This window comes from Convolutriloba macropyga, chromosome 7, assembly GCF_964194025.1.
Source record: "Convolutriloba macropyga chromosome 7, txConMacr16.3, whole genome shotgun sequence".
In the NCBI taxonomy this organism is placed as follows: Eukaryota; Metazoa; Xenacoelomorpha; order Acoela; family Convolutidae; genus Convolutriloba; species Convolutriloba macropyga.
Window position 1 is genome coordinate 26,228,255 of NC_134474.1, and position 18,888 is coordinate 26,247,142.

At 35.2% G+C, this 18,888-nt stretch overlaps 2 protein-coding genes across 2 annotated transcripts; both read left to right on the top strand.

Moving 5' to 3' along the window:
- The first annotated feature begins 4,595 nt into the window (after positions 1–4,595).
- On the top strand, positions 4,596–13,008 carry LOC142342732 (uncharacterized). Its single transcript, XM_075394252.1, has 4 exons — positions 4,596–4,950; positions 5,282–5,471; positions 5,695–5,874; positions 12,355–13,008. The coding sequence occupies exons 1-4, from the start codon at positions 4,737–4,739 to the stop codon at positions 12,488–12,490; spliced, it is 720 nt and encodes a 239-aa protein (XP_075250367.1). The 5' UTR covers positions 4,596–4,736; the 3' UTR covers positions 12,491–13,008.
- Positions 13,009–13,343: 335 nt separating this feature from the next.
- Positions 13,344–14,638, top strand: LOC142342731 (26S proteasome non-ATPase regulatory subunit 13-like). The gene has a single exon (XM_075394251.1). The coding sequence runs from the start codon at positions 13,416–13,418 to the stop codon at positions 14,550–14,552; it is 1,137 nt and encodes a 378-aa protein (XP_075250366.1). The 5' UTR covers positions 13,344–13,415; the 3' UTR covers positions 14,553–14,638.
- Positions 14,639–18,888: the final 4,250 nt, after the last annotated feature.

Consider the following 18,888-nt stretch of genomic DNA (forward strand, 5'->3'; position numbering starts at 1 on the left):
TGCTCTAAAAAGAAGTTCGAGGAGGTCGCTATAATTGGGTGTTCTGTTAGTCACTAAGTTTGGTTAGAGCTTTAACAGTCTGTTCCTACCTAAATTTGATCTTTGACAATTGGTTTCTGACTTAACAAAGCCACTATATCAATTGGAATTTTAAATAATTTCAATAAAATTTGCATTGACTACGATTACTGTCCAAACAGAAAAATCAAGAAACTTAACAATGCCCTGTCAAAAACGTAGGACATTTGATAATCGGAGTTAATGAGATTTATGAGTTAATGAGTTCATTGTCCCAACATTTTTCCCCAAAAAGTGGGGAATTTATTTGCGAAGCTTGTTTTTTCGGTCAACTTTTCACTTTTTGTGGTCACTTGGTAGCCCTTAGAGGCTACTTCTGATTTATATACAAAAACTAACTTTTTTTTAGGTTGGAAAACCCTAAGAATGAGGGGGTGAGGCTATTATCAAAATATTTTAATAAATTAGTGTGATAAAATTGTTGGCCTTCTTTTGGTTTTTTATTTCGTCGTCAAGATTTTACGAACATATGACGTCACAATCACTTGAAATCTGCTTTTTTTCATTCGTTCATGCAATCTTAACTGAATTGCGTGCGTGACGTCATTTTTCACTCTCAATGGAGCGAGTTTTATTCATTCGCGTGGTTAAATTTTTGGTCACGTGATTTACCTCACTCTAAAAAACGACTTCCTCACTCTGAAATTGACTTTTCTTGCCTTAATTTAAAGATAAGGTCGAACGAGTGCTTGTCACTCTATTTGAAGGTTATTTAAGGGCAGTTAATAGTTATTGAGATTCATAACCAAAATTTAACATCTCAGCCCTTAATGAAAAGATTGTTTCTTTTTTTGGTCTCTTTTTTACTTTCTTTTTGAGACTACAGATCTATGAAGCTATTGCAGCTATTTTCTGACTTTCTGCCAGCTATGTTTTAATTTTTTAAGAAAATTTATATTGGATCATATAAATTTTGTTTAAAAAAAACAAAATGAAAATTTTTTATGACGTTACAAAGAAGTGTTAAAAAACAAGAAAACATTTTTTCTCACGGTTTCTTTCGCTTCCTCTTAGTAACTAATTTATGTTTTTTGTTAAACAGGTTTCTGATATAAGGAAAACAGAACAAGGTTAGAGAATTTAGACTTTGAAGATATTTGAACCGAAGACGCTAAAAATTTGTTAAGGGAAAAACGCTATTTTTTTAAGTTTCTTCCTTTTTTTTGAAGAAATTCATAAACTATTATTTTCACAATGTCGTAAGTTTGTTTTTTTTCTGTGGTTTCTTTGCCTGCACTGAATCAATTTGAACAGATGTGCTCCTCCAGATGTACAAAAAAACTTTAGGACCTAACAAAATTAAAATCTTGGCTCATATTTTGTTGGTTTCTCTGGCTGCGTAAGAAACTATTTTTAAAACTAGAAGCCCTGTGCTAGTCAGGGCGTATATTTTTTGTAATTTTTTTGGTTCAACTTTTTCTATCTAAGGGAAAGATCAAGCAAAATTAGGGAAAAAAACTTCGTCTTGTTATTTTCTCTGGACGACTAAGCTTAAGCCACACCCGTAGTTCATTTGTGAATTGATTTAGCTGAGAATTCACGGAATTGATCAAACTTTGGATGCTTGAGACCAGAACAACAGAATCTAAGTTGTTCAGGAAAAGGAAAAGTCTTCGTTATTCTGTTTTCTGTTGATTATTCCTGATGCCTCAAGTGAAATTCTATTTTAAACGCTCTAACTGGCTTACAGTTGACTGAAGATTGACCGAAAATGCGAAGCAGTCACCAGTGTATTTTCCCTTGCATTAAGAAATATATAACTCGAATCAGTACATTTTTTGCAGAAGTAGAAAATCATAATTTTACTTAGAATATCTACGTAATTCCACGCTATACCTTCCTACCCTGCGTCTTAGTTTTCAGACAGTCTAATTTGACATTAGAGTTTTAAAAAGTTTTTAAGTGGCATTCAAAAACACAACCAGAGAAGAGTAACCGCTTGACAAAAGAAGAAAAAGTTTTGAGAAACTCAAGTTCACTTTTATGCTAGCGCTGTCGAGTTGGTTTCAGATCCGAATTAACAGAAAATCTTAAGGAAGTCAAAGTTTTATGTTTAAATAAAGGTAAATTTTGAAGTAGAAAAACTTTCTTTCCAAGCGAAAATGAAACCTCGGTACAAACCGAAACTTATGCCTCGCTGCTGAGGTGTTTTCGGCTGTAAAAGAATTTGGGTAATATGTCAGCAATTAGATGCTTTCAATAACATGTCTTCCAGGTAATTAGGGGTTCCATTTGACTGAAATTGAATTTCTCACGTGTGAAAAATTTAACGGAGATTTTTTTCAGCACGCTCCATTCTTGACTGTTTGAATGGTTTTTAAACGTTTCTTTCCCTTATTGATCCGAAATTGATTGAAATATGAAATCACTATATACCAGAATACACCAGCTTGAGTGAATTGATATACAACCGTCAGTTTTTAGGTTAAAAGATATCAAAAATACTCCATAGTTTTTAATTGCTCTCAAACGAAGTTTGTAGCAATTATATTAGTCCTGTCGTCTTTTTATGCAATTTTTCGCTTGACCGATTTTTCGTCTGACGCTTTTGACTTTTCGTCCTCAAAAACGAGATAAACAGGTAGTGCTCTTAGAGCCTTTCAGCTCTGTTGACCCCCCACCCCCACTATTGCCTCCGCCCCCCACCGCGCTGTTGCCCCTCAACCCAGTGTTGCCCCCCATCAGCCCCCGGTGCACCCCCCCCCCCGTGGCTAGCCAACCGCTCGCCGGTCGTTTGAGAGCAATTCGCCCGACGTTAGTCGGTTATGTTTCGATTTTTAACATTGAAAAGAAAAAAATAGGTGCTTTCAATTAAATAAAATTCAAAAGACAAAACTTGGCATATTCCGTGAAAATCGTTTTATTTTGCAAAATAAAAGCAATTGGTGTTAAATATTTTAAAGCGCAATTGGTATTTCGTCTGGTAAACGAATATCTAAATGAGGGTCATGAATTGTTCTTAATTTAATGTGGTTCTCAAGCTTTCTACGAAAAAAAAGCTTTTCGCCAAGAGATCTTTTCGTCTCAGTGCAGACAGAAGTTTTTGACAAACTTGAGACGTATGTTGGAACATTCTGCGCTACGCGCAGGTGCCGTCTTGTAAGTTTTAGTATGAGGCCTGTGAACCAGAAGTTTAACTCAGCATGAAAATCTAAACAAAACAATTTGTAGTACTGAGAAAAACATGTTTTCAATTTCTGCGTTGTTTTTTTTCTTTGGGTAATGGGAGCTATATGACAGCAATCTGCATGATGTGTTTGTAGTCCTGTGTTGAGTTATCTGGCTTAAACCATTTATGACCTTTAAGTGCGAACTCATTATTTATAAATCTTAGTTCTGTTTCGACAGTAATTTTGACAGCCATTTTTCAATATGGCCATAAGTTATGGAAACACATTCAAAACTTATGGAAAGTTTGCGATTTTTGAGAGATCAAAACATCAAAAAGTGAAATTATGTATCATTTACTTTTTTCGCTCAGAGTTACTGACATGCCATGCTGACATCATAACATGGCTGCTGTTGCTGGGACTGGAAGTTGGTTCGCTTCTACATATTGATTGAGATCAGTTATCACCTATTTCTCCCTCCAAAATACGTATGTTCGAAGCTTTGAATAGTTAAGGGAAAACTTGGATCTTAACCATTGCGCTTTGGGAGACGAGCAAAAAATTGTTATATGCAATTAAACTTGAAAGTTTGCAGATAAGGGAAAAGTTTTTGGGACTTCTGTTTTTTTTCCTATCCGTTTCTTTAGTTTAATTAGAAAACATGATCATGATGGCTTCGTAACTTAGCTGAGAGTTAAGTAAACTTTGTTAAAAGAAAGTTTCCCTAGCAGCGAAAATATATTTTTAGCCAAAATATGCTGTAAGGTAACTTCATTCTGCGTTCATTGAAAATGTACTGAGTAAAAAACGTTGAGTCAGCAAAAAGCTTTACGGCGTTTTTGACTGGCGTTGCATAGATTATAGAACCAATTCTTTTCCTAATGCTTTTACACTCCGTGCTCTTTGAACTTTTCCTGCTACTACTTTCACTTTTGCGCGGACTTTCTTTCAAATGTAGGCATTCCTGGTAGCTTAGCTATATTTCTAGTTTTATATGCCATTTAAATTTAACTAACATTTTCTGGTCTGGATCACAAAAGACAAATTTTATACAGAGAAGGCGAAGGGAAGGGCAGCTTCTCGAAAAATGATGCATTTATATTCTGCTCTTCAAGGACTTCTCTGTGCTACCGCTCTTATAGGAATACGTGAAAAGTTTTGAGTTTCGACTGGGGATGCTCTCTTTAGCAAAAGTTAGATTGGCAAACAATGTCAACTTGCTACTTTTGGATTGTTCGACAATTTCTAGAATTACAAATTGGTTGCATTTGGAATATATTAAAATAATCTATAATACAATAAGATCAAAGTTCAATGGTATGAAATTTTATAACGCAGTCACTACATGATGGCTTTTTTTCAATTCAAGTCAAACGACCATTAAGTGTAACCGACTGTTTCAGGTTTTCTATGTTGTCTGGGTAGCTGGCGGAGAAAAACTGGTGTTTGAAATCGAAATTCGCGGTGGGACTTTCCGCTTTTAATTCACCGAGACCTTTGCAATAATTTTGTGGGATACTTTTTTTGGAAGTTTGAAAATCAGTGGCAATGAACAGTGACACTAAACAGTGCTATAGCTGCGGCGAAGGTGGTCATATTGCCAGGAATTGTGGCACTGGGGGAGGCGCGCCTAGGGTGTTCCGAGGTGGGGCGGGGGCACGTGGAGGTGGATTTGGACGCGGGGGACGAGGTGGCTATGGAAGCAGAGCGTGTTTCAGGTGTGGGAGGAATGGACACATTGCTGCAGGGTGCCAGAGTCAAGGTAAGAAAAAAACAAACAAATTGTACCTCTCCATGGGTGTTCAAATTGTATCTTATATAAATGTGGCGTACGAAAAGATCAGTTTTGGTTTTGACAACGAGGTTGAATTATTTTGATGAATTTTATATTTTACAGAAAGCGAAATTAAAATTTAATTGCGAGATCATATAGAAATGATGTCCTTTGGCATAAGCCACAAGATATAAATTCTTAGCTACTCTGTTCTAAATGTTCCCAACTTCATCAGGATGAAAGGGATTTTGCTTTCAAGTGACCTTCATATCTTGATTTTGCGTGGTTTCGTTAGTTGAAGATAAAATTGGTGTTACAGAGGGTGATAAATGCTACAACTGTGGAAAGTTCACGAATCACCTTGCACGAGAGTGCCCTGAACCCAAGAAGACGGGATGTTATGTCTGTGGATCCGAGGAGCATTTGGCCAGGCAGTGTCCGGACAAAGAGAATGATCAGGAGAACGAGTACTCTGGAGGAGGTGGTGGACGTGCAAGACAAGTGTTCAGGTATGCTGTTCTTTAGAGATTTGACGAGTTAACAAAATTAATTCGGCGTCACTTGTTCGGCGAGGTTTGTTTTCTGAGCTTTCCCTAGTATTATAAAAAATGTGCATATGACGTAGATTGAGTGTAGACGTGATGTAGATATCTCAAACCTATACCTATATGAATAAAATAATAACTGCACAATTATACTGTAAAACAATACATGTTTGTTTTTGATCAACAGATGCTACCGATGCAACGGGGAGGGACATTTCGCGAGGGAGTGCGACAATGGGAACGGGGAGTATGTAGGTGGAGGAGGAAGCTACGACTCGAAGACCTGTTATGAGTGCGGAGCACCGGACCATTTGGCAAGAGATTGTACTCTCACACGAAATAGGGGACCAGTCGCCCAATGCTACAAGTAACGCTAATTTCTTGTGATTAATATGCGCGGGCTACCTTAGCCTATAATTGGCGTCATCGCACCTTTTTCTGTTTGTTTTGTAAGTTGCATTTCCTCATTAATAGCCGCGTCAGCAATTCCAGGTGGCTATTATTGCGCTCCTAATTTTTACAGCTCAAAGAATTTGAACTGTTTTAGGGCGCTGTCTTTTTTTACGACTCGAAGAGGAGTATTGGAGAAGTCCTTTTTTTAATCAAATTTATTGGAGTGATTTTTGAAGCGGGAAATGAAACGCGGAAAATTTGGAGTGATTTTGGTGCTGAACAAAAGTGAAGAGCGGAGCGAAAAGAGAGTGGTTTTTGTTCATACCGCTATTTTTGAGAGAGCGAGAAATTCATGTGTGAAAAAATTTTCTCGAAGCGAGCGAAATTTTTTTGTTCTCGTGCGGATTTGATTTTAAAAGCAGTTTTTTGCAACTTTTGATGGTTATGAGGTTTGATTATGATATTGTATTAGTTTTAGGCTTGCTTTGATAGGAATTGAAGGTTTCAAGTAGTTAATTTGAGTTTAATGCTAATTTGGAGGTTTTTGATCAGTTTTGCTGATTTTTAGAAGGAAATTAATGATTTTTGCCCGTTTTTTTGTTTAAATGCTTTAAGTGGGATCTGAATAGAAGCTTGTTACTTAAGGAATATTCAGATACCAATTGACTAAGGTATTCTTGGTATAAATCTTTTTTCGTAGGAAAATTGAGAAATTTTAAACCATTTTTCTTATTTTTTTTGCAGTTTTTTGTTTCGATTTTAGACAAGTTTCTTAGCCAATTAAGACCCGCCCATTGTTTTGCGAGCTTTTCATTGCTCTAATTACAAAGGAATTATGTTTGCTTTTATGTTTTCTTGTACTATTAAAAAACTCATTAAATTTTTCTAGTTTTTTGTTCAATTTGTTTTGGAATGCCGTTTCTATTCTTCCTTTATTTTTGTATGGCATTTGTACAGGTTCAGGGTTAACAATAGTTGTTCTAGTTGTCTAGTCATAAGTATGGGCAATTTTTTCCTTCGAGTCGTTTCCGGAATTCTTCCGGCTATGTTTTTTTAAGATCTGTTCACAGATTTTCATGATTTTTGAAGTCAAATTAGGGTAGTGATTTTGGTCACGCCGAAACAGGAAGTGAAGCGAAAAAGCGAGTGCTGTTGCCGCGTGAATTATTTTCGCTCTAGTTTCAAAGTAGATTGAGAAAACGGTGTTTGAACAAAATTTCGCTTTCTCGCTAGTGGTTCTTTTTATACACATGCGGCAATTTCACTTCGATTTTTACCTTTTTTTAAGATTTTTTTTGGATCGCATTTTTTTAAAATGGTTTTCCTAATCACTGCGTAGTTCATACCAGGCCTAGTTTTTTGTTTGAACCAAATTTTTCATTTCTCTGTTGGTTTTTTTTGTTCACATGCGGCATTTTGACATTGATTTTCTGTTTTTTTTTTTAAATTTTTTATCTGACTTTTTTTCCAATTCACTCATAGTACATTCGTTCTATGTCGAGCTTTTTGTTTGGTCAATGAAACTTCTTTGAATTGTACGTCAGGACTTGTCCTGCTATGTTTTTTTAAAGATCTGTTCACACATTTTCATAATTTGAAGTCAAATTGGAGTAGTGATTTTGGTCACGCCGAAACAGGAAGTGCAGCGAAAAAGCGAGTGCTTTTGCGGCGTAAATTTGTTGAGCTCTAATTTTAAAGTAGTGTGAGAATACGGTGTTTGAGCAAAAATTCGCTTTCTCGGTAGTAATTTTTTGTTCACATGCGTCAATTTCACTTTGGTTTCATTTCCTTTGGTTTACTTTGAATTGTACGTGAGGACTTGTCCTGCTATGATTTTTTACTTCGTCTAACAGATTTTTGTTTCGTCTTACCGTGACGTCTTTTTTGCTATTAGGTCAATTGCGTGACTTACCTCACACAAAAAAATGGTTTCTGAAATCACTTATGGAACTTTAATTTTTACGAACATTTACTAGTTAAAGATCAATGGTATGCATCTAAGTGGTGCCAAACTTGTAAACCCTCATTCTTGAATATTAGTCTTGAGTTTTTGATTACGAATATCAATTTTGAGAAAGCTCTTTAGGGCTTTTCCTTATAGACCGTATGTATCGTAAAATTGACAGTATGTATCTAACCCAAAATATCTAGTGGTCTACTAAAGGACTTTTGGGCAATCTGCCTATCTTGTTTCTTTAGTTGTTTATTTTCATGGAAGGCCACAAGCGTCTATCGCGGCTATTTTTATTTTCGGTTTACCCGCTCGGTATGTTTCATTTTTTTTTTTGGTTTAACATGGCAGGCTTTCGATAAATATATATGTAGTATCACATGGAATGTGGATACTAATTTTGGAGTTTTTGGAGTCGCAACTTATGACGTATTTCTAAAGGATATCAGATTTTAGATTTTGCTTTCTCATTGAATTTTTTGTTTTTTTTTCGTCATGAATAGTATATTGAAATAAGCAGGCTCTGTAACGTGCGTTCGCACTAAGTTGCGACCACGCTCATCCACATTTTTGACTTATTTCTCTACCCAATGAGGAAGAGATAGAAAACTTTCAAAAATTAACAGCAAGGCCCTAAATGACTAACTTAATACCGCATTTGATGGCCGATGAGACCTGCCATTCACCAGAATACGAGACAAGACATAATTAAATTTCAAATAACAACAAAAGTCGATGTATATTTACAAGAAAGCGCAATAACAAAATCAAAATAGTATCAGATAAATCCAATACAATGCAACTTAAGCTGTGGTGCACAAAATGTCATGGGATCTGGCTTTAATGAGACCCTATAACAATTCGACCAACAAAATGGCAAAGTTCGAAAATAATTTTTGATTTTTGAAAACCATTATTTTCTAAGTGACTAAAACAATTAGGTATCAACTGTAATCATTATTAAGGTTCATTTGTTTCTGGAGGTATAATTGAGGGAGCAAGTGAGACTTCTCTTCATTAATACTTTTCAGGGAGCAGTTGAGACATGTCATTATCCAGAAAATTAATATACGACTACTAAAATAACGAAAGCGTTGTTGAATTGAAAAAATCAAACAATCTGGCAAAATGGTTTAGCAGCCGTTAAAGCCATAATAAATTAAAAATCAGTGAGAACATTAAAAAGGTGGTTCAGTTGTGCATTACTATTCAGCAAGATAAAGATCTCCATATTAGACTGTTATTTTGGCAAGGAAACAAAAAACAACCTCAAAAACAACCTCTATCGAGAAATCGAATTTTTTAGTTGACGTTGCGTAGTATCAATGCCAACATACCATTAATGGAAAACATTAAAAATGAGACTGAGTAACATGATAAAAAAAATCAAGAACAAAAAAGGGTAGGTTCAACAATTCTTTTTCTAATTGAAATTATTTCCGGGATGAATTATCCGGAATGAATTTGTTTAACAAAGACTAAAATGATGACAAGTACTGCTTAAAATAAAATCCAAATTAAAAAATTAAAAATGGCGAGAGAAAGATGTGGCAACCTTAAAAACCAAAAAAAATCAAAAGTTCTAAATGTTCCATTGCGCATTCTTTGAGCGCCAATTGAAAGTCCCAATAACGTGATAATTTATCGGGTAAACAAAAAAGAACCTCAAAACTGCAAAAAACTAAAATCACGGTTTTAGAAAGCTGGTAGTACCAAAGCCAAGAATCCTTTAGTTAAAATTAATACCAATATAGAAATTAGAATTTTTTAGCTAGAAATCGACAGATGGGTGTTTTACTTGTAGAAATTGAAAAAGCCAAATTGATTTAATAGATTTGTAAGACTAAATCTGGACAGTGCAAAAACCCTGGCAAAATAAGTCAATTTAAGTTTAGAAATCAATTATCAAGCAATGAAAGCAGTGAGTTCATTCGTAAAACCTAATATATGTCCATTTGAGCTCCTTTTCATGTAAACGGAATTTGTATTGATTGAAGCTTGATATAAATTATTCCCGCTCGCGGTTTACTTAAAAAGAACGAAAATTACAAAAAATAGTTTTAAAAAAAACATCCCGCCGCAATGGAATCTGAATATTTTTTTATTGTAAGAGTGCACGAAGTGAAAAAAGCTAGCCCAAATTTTAGCAAAATTGACAAAAAAATGATAAAAATTAAGGGAAAATGTGATTTAAAAATGCGGAGATCGGTCTACTAATCACCAATTTTTAAACCTCGATATTTGCCTGAGAAACGCAAAGATAAAAAAGTCTTTTTATTTCCATATTCTACGCTAAACGGGCTTTTTAATGATACCGGTCACAACTACATACGATTAATATATCGATTAGGCATAAATAAGCCCCCCCCCCCCCCCAATAAGGCACAAGAAACTGCGTTTAAGTAGTTGGATGCTGTCGGATTCAATAGAGTCGATTCCGGAGTCTTGTGGAGGGCATTTTAAAAGAGGTCATTTTCAAAAGTCTTAGTTTAAAAGTTTTAGTTTTATCACTGAAAAAGCTTTGCTTTGTACTTCAGAACGTGTCCGACTATTTTCTGTTATTTGCGGGCTCCTTTTTTGTTTCCAGCAGTTGTTCACGCGACAAGTCAGGCAGCTATTTTAGTAGCTTTTAGCATTCAGCAGCTACATTTGTGTGCATGACGTCTTTTGTTAATCCCGCATATTTTTTGTGGTCAATGGCATGATATAATGGCATGTTACACGGCTTACCTCACTCCAGAAACTGAATTTTGGATTCAGTAATTGAATTCGAATTGAGAATGTGAATTGCAAATGAGGGGTTAACAGAGATAAGCCAAACTAAATCATTGTTGCGCCCTTTTGATTGAGAGATGTTTAATTGCTCTCGAAGAGAAGCAATTATTGTTAACATGTGCGTCTTTTTATGACTCGAAGAGGAATTATTGGTATTCTACAGGTTTTTTTTAGCTCGTCATGATTTGAAATTTGACTTTTGTTTTCGAACAGTGCCTTCTGTTTTAGAAATTTGACGTCAGTTTTCGAACAATGGACTTAGTTTCCTAGTTAGAGACTACGTAGCTTAGTTTCTAATGTATAGTAATTAAGAGCTGTTGATAATATTCTAGGTTAAAAGGCCTTTTCGAAAATTTTTGATCACATATAAGACCCTCCAACCCATTTAAACTGCCCTCCCCCAACTAGACTTATTTCAAATATGAAGGGTTAGATAAGAGTTTTTATTGCACGACTCTTCGAGTCTTTTCCAGTACTCTACGGGCTATGTTTTTATGCAAAATTTTTGCTTGACAGTTTCGACTTTTCGAGTGACTTTTACGCCCTTGTCTTTTTGCGTTTTTTGTCATCTAAAATTCTCAATCGCAATTTCAAGCAGCTGAACTCAATTGGCGGGAATAGAAATTAAAAGTCAAATGATGTCATTTGCGCCGAAAATGGTGTCATTTGTTTCACTAAATCTAATTAGTGGTATATATTAACCTCTAATGAGGCTATTTGAAGCCCCCTAGTGAATGTCCTACTCCCATTTATGCTCCCCCCCCCCCCCCGACCGACTGAAGCAGATTGGAATTGATTAGAGCTCTCACTAGTCGTTCGAGAGCAATTCTTCCGACGTTAGTGGGTTATGTTGGTTTTCGAACTTCGATTTGAAAATGATTAGAGAATTGGAAATCAGAATATACAAAACCTAACATAACCTATTATACAAAACCTAACATTATGCGACTTATGAATGTAGTGACTGCCGAATGAATTATAAACTTAAAATTCGAGACCATAAAATGATCCAGAGTGGGGATTGAGAATATAGAGGAACTTGATTCCTTCTCGTGTGGGAAGTGCTGATTTAAAATTGATCAACCTTTTAAACCCTTTTGTTTCATCAGCGTAAAAATGCTAAATAGATCATCTTGCTATTTTAGTTTTGCCGGTTCCTGGGTAGGGAAATAGTCGATGTGCATTTTTCATCATAAAAAGTATCCAGGTCAAGTAATTTACTGGGAGGCATAAGTTAATGGTTTAGAGGCGTTGTTTTCGAGACTTGAACCTTATTTTTTATTTTAGGTTGCCGTGTTCTATTAGAAATGCGGTTGCTCGAAATTGTTCAGAAGTTAAACAAGCTTCCTATTCCCTTACTTATATTTTTGTCAAAGTTCTTCACAAATGAGAAGAGTAGTTGGACCTACCCTATCAGTAAATCAGTAAAAGCTTTAAAGAACTGGAAATCAGCTATTGTCCGATATCTGGTATTTTCTGTTTGCTGACTTAACTTTGTTTTGAGAACTTTAACATAGAATAATTCATTTCTTTAACATTCATTACTTATGAAATTCTGATCGGTGTGTTCTATCGAATTTTCGAAAAATCGTTTTAGGTTTTGATGCTGCATTACATGAGTGTATAGCATAACTAAGACGTTTCTGCCCCTTTTGTATAAAAATTTAAACTCAATTTTAATGTTTGATTCTTCTAGTTTGTGTAAGGTTGACGGATGAACTGTTCTAGGTGTTCGGAGCCTGGTCACATTGCGAGAGAGTGCAAGATGCCTGCATCTGAACTTGCTGCGAATATTATCTGCTACACCTGTAACTTGAAAGGACACTTTGCACGTGACTGCACCAATATTGCACGTGATGAGTAGACCTCGAATTTTCTACTCTTGGATGGACAACCCTTTTCATTGTCTCCAAATACAACTGTTGGAACCAGCCATGAATCTTAAGCCGCACTCTATTAAAGGAGAAAGACTATCTAAATTAGTCATCTAATAATCTAATCATTGAGTGTTCTCAACTAAATCTGAGCGTCAATTATTATTTTGTACAAAGAATTATATGATCATGGTGGATTTTCAAAATAGATCAGTTGCAGTATTAAATTGTCGACGGTTTTATGATTTTATGGTGTAACTGCGACAAATTTCTATCGAAGTTATTTCCGTATGTAAAGCATAGTTTTACTTCATCTGGAGTATTAGTTTGGCGATTGGAAGCTTTCCACGAGCAGTTTGTTTTGATGGCCTGTCGATGAATGTCGAAACTGATTGAGCGATAAAATTTTTTAAATCCAAACTTTGTATTCCTTTGTTTGTGAAGATGATGACTGAGCAAAAGCTAACGTCGCCATTTACGAGAGTAATATGCAAAAAGTTTTAGCTTACCATGTCTTTTCATAGTCATACATCAGCTGGTGAATGATCATTCGTTTTTAATTGCTCTCAAACCAATTTATTTATTTGGGTCCTGTTGGTCTTTTTTGAGTGACTTTTTGCTTGATCGATTTTTTTTGTCTGACCATTAGACAGACTTCTGCGTGATCTAAATTGTTCTCATTCAGATTTTAATTGTTCTTTGATGAACTCTAGTGTCATGGTTTTCAGCCCCTTAATAACATAATACCCTTCCCTGCTGAGGTGAGGCACACTTGACCCCGCCTGTCGTTTGAGAGCAAATCGACTGACCTTAGTCAATTATTTATTTAAATCCTTGCCCCTTGAATATGTCGATTTTGCTACGATTGGAAATATTTTCAGTTTCTATTTGAAAAACCGGGCAAGTTTTGCGAAAATGGCAGCTGAAGTTTTGAACCAAATGAAACCACAGTATCCGTCCTTGCAGGACCAGATTAACGAGATGATTGACCTCTACAATAAGAAACTTTGGCATCCTCTAACTAAAGAACTCGAAGATTTTGTCCATAAGCCAGAGTTTAATGAGGGAACCAGCCTTCTAACTCTTAAAGACACACTGCTAAGAGACATACACACCCGAATCAACCCACTTTCGCTGGTTAATATCAGTTTGCGGGTTCTAAAGCAGGAGTCAGATTTGAATCAGATCTTGGCCTATGTAGAGCAAATGAAATCTTTGCCCAATGTCAAGCATTCCGAACTTGCCCTGCTCTTGTGTGACGTTGCAATAGCTGATCTCAAACTTACACTTGACTTGTCACAAGAAGCCAAAAACTTGATAGAGGAACTTCAGGAAAAATTTGACGCTTTGGATGGCGTGGGACCAGTTCATAAGAAGTTTTATGAGTTGAGCAGTCGTTATTACCAAATGCAGGCAAATCATGCGCTTTACTACCGCGAGGCACTGAGATACCTTGGATGCATAGATGTCAACAAAGATCTGACAGAATCAGAGCGTCAAACAAAAGCAGTTTGTTTGGGTCTTGCGGCAATTCTGGGAGATGGTGTGTACAACTTTGGCGAGCTTTTGGCCCACGATATACTCAACTCGTTAGCCGGCACTGAACAGGAATGGGTAAATGAACTGTTGTTTGCTTTCAATTCTGGAGATATTGAGAAGTACGAGAACTTGCGCAGTTCTTGGTCAGCAATTCCTGATCTTGTTGCTGCTGAAACGTCACTTAGACAGAAAATATCTTTGCTCTGCCTCATGGAAATGGCTTTCAAAATGCCAGCTAATAATCGAAATTTAAAGTTCAACGATATTGCCAGTGCGATCAAAATAAATTACGACGACGTGGAGTTACTTGTTATGAAAGCCCTGAGTTTGGGTCTAATCAGAGGATGCATTGACCAGGTAGACGAAATTGTTCACGTTACTTGGGTTAGTCCGCGCGTATTGAGTCGAGATCAACTTGCAACCATGAGCAAGAAATTGATCGAGTGGCAGCAGGATATCAACAAAGTAGAGCATCTTGTCCAGGATGGAGCCAAGACTATTATTGGATATTGATAAGATAAATCTGCTTTGAGGAGATAATTTTGTGAGTAGAATTTGATATCAGTTTTGTGTTGAATTTAATGATATATGAGCGATAATTTTAACGCCGTTTTTTTAAATTTTCCAACAAGAATCAATTAATATGTTGGTAATTATTGCCCCAACTTTCCAAATGTATTGGGGGGCTAGGAAATTTAAGCATTTCAGTCTTTTTTGTTTGGTCAATTTTAGGCGAGCGATGTCTCTTAACTAAACCGATTCCAGTGGAATCGCTTTTTTATGCATCGAAAAAAATCTAGGCGTTAAGTTTTCAAGATTTTCTACGCTAGCAGATTAACATTTTCGAAGTTTTATGAAATGGATTTCTCTATAAAATGAGTGGTAAACGTAACTCGTGTCTGAAAACCAGATAGCGCTATTTAAAAAGGGCGACAAAATCAAAAATGAAGATAAATTGAAAATACAGTTTATATATGTACGTTGGCCTAGAATCTATAACTTGAACTGAGTGAACGTTCAGGCAGAGCCCGGAAACAAAAAAGTCTCACTGTTTTGTTGTCTCGGACAACTCCAAATCGTGCTTTCGAAAAATGGTAGTTTTCTAATTTAAACATTATCAATTTTACCGTTTGTAACTCAACTGATATTCATATTTTTCCGAAATTTTTGCATGTTTTCGTATGAATGTTTTTTGAGGTCAGCTGAATGAATTTTTTTTTCAACTCAAATATTACAAAAAAAGATAACAATTTGTTCAGAATTGTTACAGCTTATTACACAGTTTTTGAAATGTAATTAGAGCTATGGAAGTGGTTGAAGATGAGATGAAAACCCCCTAGTCGAAGCAATCGAATAGATAAACGTGAAACTCGTTTCTGTTATGTAAAATTTGTTTGCAGTGTTTAAAGTCACTAAATTCTGAGGAAAAAAATTGAGAGCAATTTTAGAGTTTCATCTCCGATCAGTTATATAAGTCTTTAATTTTCTTGTGTAATTTTTTTGCCAATGAACCATTTCGTTCAAATAAAATAAAAAATTGAAGACCAAAAATATGAAATTAACCGGAGCATTGAAAAGAATCAACATTTCATGCATCCACGTACGGTCTTGTTAAAAACGTTGAAATCAAAAGAAGTTCGATGAATTGATAAGATCCGGTCGTTTATTCAGATGGACAGAGGTTATCAGAGTTGGTGATACCGAATGCCAATTAGTATTAATGCTTAAAATTAATATCATTAAATTTGAAAGTATTATTCGAGCAGAACTGTCAAAACTGCAAAGAAATTAGCCTTTTAAACAAAAGTAGAAAGTTGGGGCTTTAAACACTGCAATAATAGATATATAATGATATTTATTGACTTTGCATAGTACCAATGGTGATCAAGGGGATCAATATAAACTTTTTTAGGCATTCTCTGCGGCTACGGTGATTGTTCCATATTTGAGCAAGAAAGTATTTATAAAAATCTGAGCAGTAGACTTGAACAAAGAGGCTCGGTAATGTGCGTTTGCACATAATGTTCCGACAAATAAGTGAAAAATTAATGCTCAAATAATAGCAAACATTAACTAGGACCAAAACTTTGTGTCTGTATTCAAAGAACACTTAATAAGAAAATGAATATGGAATTAGATAAAACCTGAATTCAACAAATTATCCTGTGCGTCACTAGATAAGATATGAGACCTGCCAATAGTGAGATTCTGTAATAGGTCGACAAAAAAAGCGAAAATGGCGAAGTTCAATTGTATGTTTTTCTTCTTTTGAAAACAATCAATTTAAAATTTTAAAAGATGCTGGATTATAGGGCCAATGAGAAATGGCATTTTTGAGAGTACTCGACAAGACGAACATAAAATTCAAGCATTAGCAAACATTAATTATGACCAAAACTCTGTGTCTATAATTAGAAAACACTTAATAACAAAATGAATATGGAATCAGATAAAACTTGAATTCAACAAATTAACCTGTTCTTCATTAGATAAGATATGAAATTATCTTATCTAATGAAGAAAACAACCAATTTCGATTTTCGAAAACAACCAATTTCTATTTGACCGTTTTCTATTTTCGAAAACAAGCAATTTCAAATCGACCAAAACCTATACGTATCAACTCGGCTCATTAAGATGGTTAAATTATGATTCACAGTAAGCAATTAAGACCCGTCTTTATCCAATAGAAACTTTATCCATAATGAAGCAGACGACTACAAAAGAACGGCAAAAACGAAACAAAATATCAAAGTTAACAGGAAATTTTTGTCGCAAACGTTGAAACCATAGGCTATTCAATAAAACCGCTATTAATAAATATCTTTAATTGCGCCTTGGGGCCCCTACAATAGTTAAATAATGTGGCAAGGCAGCAAAAAACTCAGAAATGAGCAAATACCCAAAAATCAATATTTGTAAACGTGTCAATCTTTTTTATGCAAATTTTTCGCTTGACCGTTTTTGCGCTTTTCTAGACATTTTTTTGAATTCTCAAATGACTTCTTCACGCTTTCGTTCTTCATTTTGAGTGATCTCTATTGCTCTCACGCCGAAATAAAGCGTGTTGCTAATATAAAATCGATTGCAGCTTACCAAAAAGAAGGGCCTGATAGCTGAGTGTGCAGTGCTTCTGGATAGATATCAGGAGGTCAATGGTTCAAATGCCGGCGTGGTCAATGACAGAGTCTCATTGAAGTTCTAACGAAGTCTAAATTAACCTATTTTATGTTTTGAGTTTTGATTAAGTTGTTGCTCTTTTAGTTTGGTCAAGACATTGGTACTAATTATTCTAAAAAAAGTGACAGAAAACAATGGTTTAATAAAGTAATCGAGTTCTGACCGTCCTTGTTTTTTGTTATCTTACCCTTTAATCTCATTAATTAAAATGGTTTCGTAGGTAAAGAAAATTTTATGACAGATGTGAATCTAAATTTTGGTGAATCTAAATTTTGGTTTTATTTGATTGCCTATGGTAAATTTTTAATTGACTTCTTGAGTTCTTGAAGTTTAGAAAACATTTTTTTAGTTTTGACTAAATTTTGTTTTTTTCTCTCTTATCAATTATGTACAAGTGTGATTGGTTTCCGACGTAGGCGTAAGTGAAACTTCGGACTGTCCATTTGACAGCTGTTAGTCTTTTGTAAATTTTCTGCCCCTAATTCTGAACAATTTAGTAGAGGCTTTATGTCGACTTCAATTTGCTGCTATTCTCTTGCATTGCTTTTAGTTTTGTCCCTTTCTCTTAGAGTGTGAATTTATGTTTGCTGTTTTCTTAGGTTAATTTGTTGGAAGTGGCTAACGTTTACAACATCAGTTTTTGCATTTTGGCTATCATTTTGTGTTTTTTTTCAACTTCGACAACGTTAAGTTTCTAATGCTTTTGATTTTGAAACTTTTTTTGAGTTGTTTTTAATTTTGTAGGTTTTTGGCAAGTTCTGGCGCAGCAACTTTCTTCAGAGGATGTGAAGTTTTTCAGCATTTTTATATCCATTTTGAATGTTGGTTTTTTAATTTAGAAACCAATTTGTTAGATCAATCATTTGATAATTTCAGTGGTCAAACATGACTTAATCCACTCATGCCTTACTCCGTAATTATCGAGTTTGGATAGGCTCTATTGAAATTTTTTATGATTATTCGTTATCAAATTAGAATTATCAGTGTGTGCACGCACTTTTAAATCTAGATTGAGACTTTAAAACCTTATCTAAGTTACAAAGATGTTACGTAAGCTTGATAATATTGAAGTTGTTATGTAAAAGACAATACTGTTCAATCTTTAGTTTGTAAGGGTGATAGAAAAAGAGAGAATTTATTTCCTACAGGGACTGGGGTTTTATATAGAAAAAAATACGGTAAATAACAGAAAACGTGGTAACTCAAAAGTATAAACTTGTATTTAACTGAACTCGAAAAGAAGATACACGGCACTTGCAGAATACAGATCATTAGCATGTTTTATTCAGCTTGAAATTATCAATTTTTCTGTGAAAAACGCTTTGATGACAGGTAACGAAGGCTTCATTCTGAAATCAACAAGGAGGCTCGGTAATGTGCGTACGCACATAATGTTCCGACCCCGCTGTGGTAACAGAAAACGTGGTAACTCAAAAGTATAAACTTGTATTTAACTGAACTCGAAAAGAAGATACACGGCACTTGCAGAATACAGATCATTAGCATGTTTTATTCAGCTTGAAATTATCAATTTTTCTGTGAAAAACGCTTTGATGACAGGTAACGAAGGCTTCATTCTGAAATCAACAAGGAGGCTCGGTAATGTGCGTACGCACATAATGTTCCGACCCCGCTCATCCACATTCTTGACTTAATTGGCTACCAAATG

Excerpts from the sequence above, each read along its gene's own strand:
- LOC142342732 (XM_075394252.1), top strand. The coding sequence starts at position 4,737 with ATGAACAGTGACACTAAACAGTGCTATAGCTGCGGCGAAGGTGGTCAT. Across the intron at positions 4,951-5,281 it reads TGCAGGGTGCCAGAGTCAAG|AGGGTGATAAATGCTACAAC; the intron begins GTAAGAAAAAAA and ends TTGGTGTTACAG. Across the intron at positions 5,472-5,694 it reads CGTGCAAGACAAGTGTTCAG|ATGCTACCGATGCAACGGGG; the intron begins GTATGCTGTTCT and ends TTTGATCAACAG.
- LOC142342731 (XM_075394251.1), top strand. The coding sequence starts at position 13,416 with ATGGCAGCTGAAGTTTTGAACCAAATGAAACCACAGTATCCGTCCTTG.